This window comes from Lemur catta, chromosome 7 (assembly GCF_020740605.2).
Source record: "Lemur catta isolate mLemCat1 chromosome 7, mLemCat1.pri, whole genome shotgun sequence".
Lineage (NCBI taxonomy): Eukaryota > Metazoa > Chordata > Mammalia > Primates > Lemuridae > Lemur > Lemur catta.
Window position 1 is genome coordinate 15,730,443 of NC_059134.1, and position 9,776 is coordinate 15,740,218.

Genomic DNA, 9,776 nt, shown 5'->3' on the forward strand with positions numbered 1-9,776 from the left:
TCAAAAAGTGGGCAAATGACATGAATAGAAATTTTTCAAAAGAAGATATAAGAATGGCTAACAAACATATGAAAAAATGCTCAACATCCCTAATCATCAGGGAAATGCAAATCAAAACCACAATGAGATACCACTTAACTCCAGTGAGAATGGCCTTTATCAAAAAATCCCAAAACAACACATGTTGGCGTGGATGCGGAGAGATAGGAACACTCATACACTGCTGGTGGGACTGCAAACTAGTGCAACTTCTGTGGAAAGCATTATGGAGATACCTTAAACAGATTCAAGTAGACCTACCATTCGATCCAGCAATCCCATTATTGGGCATATGCCCAGAAGAACAAAAGTCATTCTATAACAAAGACACCTGTACCCGAATATTTATAGCAGCACAATTCACAATCGCAAAGATGTGGAAACAACCCAAGTGCCCATCAATCCACAAATGGATTAGTAAACTGTGGTATATGTATACCATGGAGTATTACTCAGGTATAAGAAATAACGGTGATACAACATCTTTTTGGTTCTCCTGGAGACAGTTGGAACCCATTATATTAAGTGAAGTATCCAAAGAATGGAAAAACAAGCATCACATGTACTCACCAGAAAATTGGTTTCCCTGATCATCACCTAAATGCACATCGGGGAAGGATACCAATTGGATATCAGACTGAGGTGGGGGGTGGGGGGGTGGGGGGAGGGCATGGGTGTATGCCTACATGATGAGTGTGTTGCACACCGTCTGGGGAATGGTCATGCTTGAAGGTGCTGACTCGGGGAGGATGGAGGTATGATTACATGGTGAGTGACAGGCGCACTGTCTGGAGAATGGACATGCTTGAGGCTCTGACTCAGAGGGATGGGCGGGACACGGACAATGTATATAACCTGAGCTTTTGTACCCTCATGAAGAGCTGAAATAAAACAAATAAAAAATTAAAAATAAAAGAAAAAAAAAACAACAACTTTGATCCATGTTCACACTGTATACAAAAATTAACTCAAAATGGATTATAGACCCAAATGTAAAAACCTATAAGACTTCCATAATAAAATATAGGAGAAAATCTTTGTGATATTTTTTAAGCAAAATATTCTTGATATGACAACAAAACTACAATTGACAAAAGAAAAAAAGTGATAAAATGTACTTCATTAAAATTTAAAACTTTTGTTAACAGAATGAGGAGACAAGCCACGAGCTGTTTGAAAAATTGCATATTTGATAAAGAACTTGAATCCAGAGTACATAAAGAATCTTCAGGTCTCAATAATAAGAAATAAACAACCTAGCTTAAAGATTGGGAAAATGATTTGAATAAACACTTCACCAAAGAAGATTTATGGATGGGAAATGACCACATGAAAAGATGCTCGTCATCATTAGTCATTAGGAATTGCAAATTAAAACCTCAATGTGTGGTTTTAATATCACTACACACCAACTAGAATATCTTCAATTAAAAAGTGGACCATCCCAAGTGTTGGTAAGAATGTGGAAAAACTGAAAATCTCAAATACAACTAGTGGGACTGTAAAATGGTGCAACCACTTTGGAATAGAGTTGGGCAGTTTCTTAAAAAGTTAAATACACCTATGATATGACCAAACCATTCCACTTCTAGGTATTACCCAAGAAAAACGAGGATATGTCCATACAAAGGCTTGTACCTGAAGCTCATAGTAATTTTGTTTGTAAGAGTCAAAAGTGGAAACAATGCAAATGTTCATCAACAGGTGAATGGATAAACAAATGGTGGGATGCTCATACAATGAAATACTACTCAGCAATAAAAAGCAAATAATTATTAATACATATAACAACTTGGAAGAATCTCAAAATACACTGATTAATAGAAACCAGACAAAAATGAGTATATACTGTATGATTCTATTTATATTATATAAAAATCTTGAAAATGAAAATATATAGTGACAGCAAGCAGATTTCTGGGCAGAGAGGAAGGGAAGCTGGGAGGAGAGTGCCTCAAAGGGACAAAACTGTGGTGATGATTTCACAAGCATATATGTGTGTGTCAAAACTTACCAAAATTAACACTTTAAACGTATAGTTTATTGTATGTCAATTATATCTTATTAAAACTCTTTTTAAAACATAAAAAGAGATAAATAAATAAATATGTAAATGTTTATTAAATTGAAAATACTTGTAATCCTGGCACCTTCAGGCCTCTAGTGTCCTGCCCCTGCAAAGCATCAACCAAATAGAGGTAGAGGTCATGTAACCACCGGGTGGTCACAGACGATCAGGAGAACCAAAATGCAGCCAGACCTGAGCTGCCATGGCTGTGCTGTTGCCTCCTTCTCCCCATGTCTTCTCTCTCTCTCATACCCTTTCCCATTGCACTTCTTCTGATCGCAGGAAGAACAGTAAAAGATTTCTTGAACAGACCACAGATAACACTAACCATACAAGGCCAAGTTGGTTAATTAAGCTTCATTAAAATTAAGAACATCTGCTATCAAAAGATACCATTGACAATAAGCAAGTCACAGTATGGGAGGATATACAGATATATAGATCAATTTATATACATTCATATATATTCATATATGCATATACACATATATATTATACATATATACATACATACATGTAGGATAAAATATATAGTATATATATATTCATACATATAGATATATATATCCTTATGTGTGTATGTGTATATGTATATATCACACATGTGTACATGTATCATATATATATGTATCATATATATGCACATACATACACACACACATATATATGGACTTACATGTAGAATTTTTTTAATTTCTTCAAATCAATAGGAAAACAACTACCAACCCTATTTTTTCAAATGGACAAAAGATTTGAATAGGTACTTCACAAAAGGAGATATCCAAACATACAAGAAAGTGCTCAATATCATTACTCATCAGGAAAATGAAAATTAAAACAAAAAGGCATACTGCACACACCAGAGTGAATAAAATAAAAATATCAAGTGTTAATGAAGATGTAGAACAACTGGAACACTCAGCCATTGCTGATGGCAGTGCAAATGGACTCAAAAAACTTTTCTGAAAACAATTTGGCAGTATTTATAAAAACTAAACATATGCTTACCCTGTTATCCAGCAAATCCACACCTAGTTATATGCCCAAAAGAAATATTTGCATAGTTCAGCTAAATACATGTTCAAAAAATGTTCACAGAAGCTTTATTAACAATAGGCAAAAACCTGAAACTATCTAACTGTTCACTAACAGGATAAATAATTGTATATTCACATATTGGAATAACACACAGCAACAAAAAAATAAAAAATAATCTCCCCATACATGTAACAATATAAAAGAATATCACACTCTTTATGTTGGTGAAAAGAAGCCAGAAACAATAGAGTACACGTTTATATGAACAGTGGCTAGCTCTAAGGGTGGGGGTTGAGGGAAGGTTATATTTACTGGGAACGAGCAAGAGGAAACCTTCCAAAGTGGACAGAAATGTTTTACATATAAAAAAGTTCAATGAGCTAGGGTGTGTGTACTTTGCTGTAAGTAAGTTAGACTAACAAAATTTTTTAAAGGTTTCTGTTTTATTTCATTACCTGCATAGTACTGCATACCCACCACACCCACTCCACTCTCAAATTCTAGGTCCCCTGAATTCAGTGGTCTATTCAATCTCATTTTAGTACAACCTCTATGGAAAAAAGTATGGAGATTCCTCAAAGAACAAAAAGTAGATCTACTATTCAATCAGGCAATCCCACTACTAGGTATCTACACAAAGGAAAAGTCATTATATCAAAAAGACACCTGTACCCACATGTTTATCACAGCACAATTCACAATTGCAAAGATAACAGAATCAACCTAAGTGCCCATCAATACATAAATGGATACAAAAAATATGGTACACACACACACACACACCATGGAGGAGTACTAAACCATATAAAGGAATGAAATGATGTCTTTTGCAGCAACTTGGATAGAACTGGAGACCATTATCCTGAGTGAAGTATCTCAGGAATGGAAAAACAAACAACACATGTTCTCACTAATAAGTGGAAGCTAAATGATGGGTATACACGGTTATAAAGTAGTGTAATGGACATTGGAAACCAAGACGTGGGGGAGGCTGGAAGAGGGTGAAGGGAAAAAATTTGTCTGTCACGTACAATGTACACTATTCTGGTGATGGGTACACTAAAAACCCTGACTTCAGCATTATTCAGTTCATCCATGTAACAAAAATATTTGTGGCCCCTTAATATTTTGAAATTTAAAAATAAATAAATAAAGTACAATCCTCCCCCATATGCTTATTCTTTTCATTTCACCAACATTGAGCAGGATCAAAGGGCAAAATGAAACATTTATCCAAACTTTCCTTATTTTCCAATAGAAGAGTTCATAGTCAAAATATTTCCCCTTGGGGAAGGTGGGGAGGGGATAAAAAAATTAATTAATTAATTAAGAAAAAATATTTCCCCAGTATGTCACTTATCATTGCTTCTCAAAGAAAACTTACACTGGTGGGTTTAGACCTAAAAGTTCTTCTGATTCTTTATATAAAGCTATGTTTCCCTTTATATAATACTGTGGATTTATTAACTTATTCAGAGATCCATTGCCTCACCTTTTGTCTTATTACTGGAATATCATGGCTATCTGCAATGCTTAAAAATTCAGTAGCAATTCCCTCTTTTAATAAGCAAGTGCTTGGTGCTACCCTGCTGATATGTGCCCCAAACTATCTATTGTGTTGTTACTTCCTCTAGACCAGTGCCATGCAATAATAGAAATATAATGCAAGTCACATATGTAATTTAAAATTTTCTAGTAGATATATTTAAGAACTAAACAGGGAAATTAATTTTAATGATAAACTTTATTTAACATAAAATATCCAAAGTATTATCATTTTGACACGTAATTAATATAAAAAGTATCAATGAGATATTTTACATTATTTTTTTCATAATAGTTCTTCAAAGATCCAATGTGTATCTTACACTTACATTGCACACTTACAGTATGTCTCAGTATGGATGATTACATTTCAAGTGCTCAATAGCCATATGTGGCTAGTGACTACTGTATGGTATAGTGCAGCTCCCAATTACCTTGAACTACATACTTCTCCATCAGATCTCTAACATCCAAGTTAACGCTTAAAATGAGACTCCAAATGCCGTCTGTGTTCATCTTAAAATATTACATGATACCTCCACACAGAATCTTTACCCACCTTAAAATTTTCTCTCTCCCTTGGTAGTCTACTGACTAGACTGTTCCTGTAGGGTTCCACCCACCAAATCAGTATGCACCATGCTTGCTTCTATATGAAACCTAACACACTTCCCGCCTACACACTACAAAACTCATCAAACACTGATCTTGTCATTTTGCCAAGACCACCTCAAAAAAAAGTTTCACCTCCTGAGTTCTTGCAAAATGTGATATATTAAAATTATTCTGTGAAAAATGGCATGAAATTACTGTGAATATATTCATAACTTAAATGTGTTATGTCAACTAACATGTGAAATGAAATTTCCCAAGAAAGAGATGAGGCAAGAACACATGGCATAAAGGAAAATAAAGTGGATTGGGATTCAAGCTGGGATTCTAGTCCCAACTCTATACCAGGCAGTTTTGTGTTCTTGGGCAACATGCAAATATTTCTCAGTCTCCAAAGTATGATTTATTATATAAAGGGACTGGATGAAATGATTCCTAAGCCCCATTCAGCATTGAATATTCTATAATTATAGAAACTTTTTCATAAAATAAAAAAGGAAGAGTTGGGGGTGGGGGTAGGGGAGAATAAATCCACTCGGAAAAGAGAGTTAAAATTTTCCTTACATATAATATAGAAAGCACTATAGCTTGGATTCTTCATTGTAAAAAGTAATAATCATAACAAAAACACTGATAAAAAATCCTTGGATCTCTTTTCTCCATTTCTAAAATTTTTTTCAAGAGAAGCTTATTCTGCCCAAGGTCCTCTTCAGGGCAAATTTGACATCCTTATTCCTCAGGCTATAGATTAAAGGGTTGAACATGGGCACGACAATGGTATAGAACAGGGAGGACACTTTCCCCTGGTCTAGGGATAAAATAGAAGGTGGTTTGAGATACATAAAAGCTCCTGACCCAAAGAAAAGAGAAACTGCAATTATATGGGAACTGCAAGTACCAAAGGCTTTGGACCTGCCTGCAGTGGAGCTAATATGAAGAATGCTGGAAAGAATAAAACCATAAGAAATAAAAATGGCAACAATGGGCACCCCAATGCCAATGGTCACAACAATGACGACCACCAGTACATTTACATAAGAGCCGTTGCAGGACAGCTCAAGGAGAGGAAGGATATCACACATATAATGATTGATAACGTTGTCTGCACAAAAGGTCAGAAACAATATATTTCCTGTATGGGCCACAGCCCCAAAAACCCCCATCCCATAGACACCTGACAAAAGGAGCAAACACACCTGGGGAGACATGCTGACCGTGTACACCAGTGGGTTACAGATGGCGACATAGCGGTCATATGCCATCGCTGACAGGATGAAGGACTCAGAAAAGATAAAGAAACAAAAGAAGAAGAGCTGAGTCATACACCCTGCATAGGAAATGATGTTCTTTGAGACAAAACTCATCAGCATTTTGGGAATGATGGCAGCAGAGAAACTAAAATCTATGAAGGACAAGTTGAAGAGGAAGAAGTACATGGGAATATGGAGGTGAGAGTTCAGCCCAATCAGGATCATCAAGCCCAAGTTCCCCACCACAGTGACCATGTAGAAACCTAGAAACAAGAAGAAGAGCGGGATCTGGAGTTCCTGCTGGTCGGTTAAGCCCGAGAGGATGAACTCTGTCACAGAAGAGGAGTTCTCAGCAGCCATTCTCTTCTAGGAGGGTCTGCAAGGGAAAAAGAAAGAGTCCCTGAGAGAGAGAGAGAGAGGGAATCCTCCCATTCTTGAGAATGACATATGAACAGAGAGATTTTTGAACTTCAGGAAGATATTTCCTTATACCTTTGTCTGTTTTCATCATCCCCCAAGTGGCTCTAACCATCCCAGTAACCGAGGATGAAGTCTGCCTGCAGAGTGAAGGCTGGTACGACTGAGGAGATGGTCCTCTAGTTGAGCTGTGACAACCCTCCAACCCTTACCACAGCCTTCCCCTGTGTACTTGCTTCCTTCTGCGGCCCTTGATCAGGTGGGTAAGACCTGAGCCCCTTCTCTGGAGTAATTTTTGAGAGGTGGAAGCCACTTGACCTTGCCCAGACCTTCCACACTGGGTCCTGTACTCTTAGATAGAGCAGGAAGATGAAGTTGTGTTGCCCACAGTCTTTAGCTGGCATGGTTATGCAGTTATTATATGATATTATTATTATGTAAAGTCATTCATTAAAAGCTAAGAAAAAAGAAGAGAAACATTTACTGGACATATCTAAATGTCATGTGGCATAATGACTACCCCCATTCTACAGATGAGCACACTGGGCTAAGCAACTTGTACAAAGTCCCAAAAGCTACCGAGTTGCAGCAGCAGGTGGACTCAGGCGGCCTGGCTCCCCTGGGTTGAGCTTTTAGCCCCTCTGCTGCAGCACCCAGTGGGACAGGCAGCAACTCACCCCCTTCAGCTTGGAGCCACAGAACTGTCTCTACTGCTTCTCATCCATCTCTTTCAGGGCCCTGCTGAAAAGGTGACAGCTTGGAGCTCAGACCCCTCTGCTTCTGCTTGTCTACTTTGAGAATCAAAACATCTAGTTTGGCCGGGCGCGGTGGCTCATGCCTGTAATCCTAGCACTTTGGGAGGCCGAGAAGGGTGGATCACTCAAGGTCAGGAGTTCGAGACCAGCCTGAGCAAAAGCGAGACCCCGTCTCTACTAAAAAAAAAAAAATAGAAAGAAATTATTCGGCCAACTAAAATATATATATAGAAAAAAATTAGCCGGGCATGGTGACGCATGTCTGTAGTCCCAGCTACTCGGGAGGCTGAGGCAGTAGGATCGCTTAAGCCCAGGAGTTTGAGGTTGCTGTGAGCTAGGCCGATGCCACGGCACTCACTCTAGCCCGGGCAACAGAGTGAGACTCTGTCTCAAAAAAAAAAAAAAAAAAAAAAAAAATCTAGTTTATCTTGGTTCTCTTGCTGAGCTGAAAAACTCTGATTATGGCACTGTCCTGAGGTTCCTGTCCGGCTTTCAGGGATGAGACAGCATCTTTTCCTAACACGTTGGATGACAGGAGACTAATGAGTTTTATTCCACATTAGAGAACTCAGTGAGCTAGTTATAGAGGCTCCCTCAGGGCCATTGCCTAGAAGACCATATTCCCTAAGGAAGAAGATATATTTGATTTGCTTACACCCTTGATAATGTTTCATGTGGCTTTTAAGGACATGTTCTTTCATTCCGGTTACATTTTCTAAGCATGATTAAGAGCAAAGCACTGTGGGAAAAAATATGCTACCTTGTATTGTGCACTTACTGTGTACCAAACACCATATGTGACCCAATACCCTAATAGGGACACCAAGGATCCAACAATGTACAAAGATTTTATCTCATTTATTTCTCATGTCAGTCTCATAAATTAGACCTGTTGATCTCCACTTTAAAAGTGAGGAGCACACATAGCTAACAGATTCCAGAATCTTGAGTCAAACCCTGGTCTGTCCAACTCCAAATTTTATATGGGCAAGGGAGCTTTGCTGAGCTTCCTAAGGAATCACAAGGTACTTAATGTATGTTACTGATGACACAACAATTTTGTCTTCAGACACCAGTCCTGGCTCCTTGAAACTAAACACACTGTCACAACAGTTTTCAGGAAGGGATTTTATTAATATAGAGACTAATAAAGTTTTGCATGGCAATTTGCCTTCTACACCCCTAACCAGGGGCTTTTGTGTATTAAGGATGATAGATTTCATAGCCAACTAATAAATCTCTATTTGGGGAAATTTGAGCTTCAGTGTGCCAGTGGGTTAGATATGTTTTTGGTCCCAGGTTAACCGCAGAAATATTCTCAGAGAAGTTATAAAATCTTGACACAAAAGCAGAAGTTCATCTTCTTCCAGGCAAGACCAACTAAAAGCACCACACTCTGACCTGTGCATGGTCATGAGGATGTGCACACACATCAGCGAGGACCTGCTCTCACCCTCAGCTCAGTCTCAGCAATGACAGTGCTCATCTGTCACTTTACACTTAGAATTGTCCACATCCCAGAGTGACTCTAATGAGTCTCAATCCTTGTCTCAGCCACACTGCACAAAAGTTACAAACCGAGGAAAAACAATTAATTAAAATAAAATTAAAATAAGTCCATAAGGCAGGCTCTTCTTGAGATCTAAGTGCAAAGAAGACGTTGAGAGTTCTGTGGAAACTCTGTGGGGATTTTGTCTGTTACTCCAGAGACAGTTGCCATGGCAACTTCATTTCCAAATGCATCTTATGCAGGGCTTCTCTAAAGCCATGTTATCTGATGATTTGCTCCAGTACAAGCATCATTCAAAAAAAAGAAAAAAGAACCTATTTTGACCTTTTTGCATTGGTGTAGTACTGTCAGCTTCCAAAACTTGCATCTCTGAAAATGGCTTCCTTCTTGTATTTCTTTCTTTCTTTCTTCCTTTCTTTCTTTCTTTTTTTTTTTTTTTTTGAGACAGAGTCTCGCTCTGTTGCCCGGGCTAGAGTGAGTGCCGTGGCGTCAGCCTAGCTCACAGCAACCTCAAACTGGGCTTAAGCGATCCTACTGCCTCA

General features: G+C 38.1%; 1 protein-coding gene across 1 annotated transcript; it reads right to left on the minus strand.

Annotated features, from left to right (window-relative positions):
- Positions 1 to 5,979: 5,979 nt before the first annotated feature.
- On the minus strand, positions 5,980 to 6,912 carry LOC123641178 (olfactory receptor 8B12-like). The gene has a single exon (XM_045555702.1). It carries the CDS (start codon positions 6,910 to 6,912, stop codon positions 5,980 to 5,982), a length of 933 nt encoding a protein of 310 aa, XP_045411658.1.
- Positions 6,913 to 9,776: the final 2,864 nt, after the last annotated feature.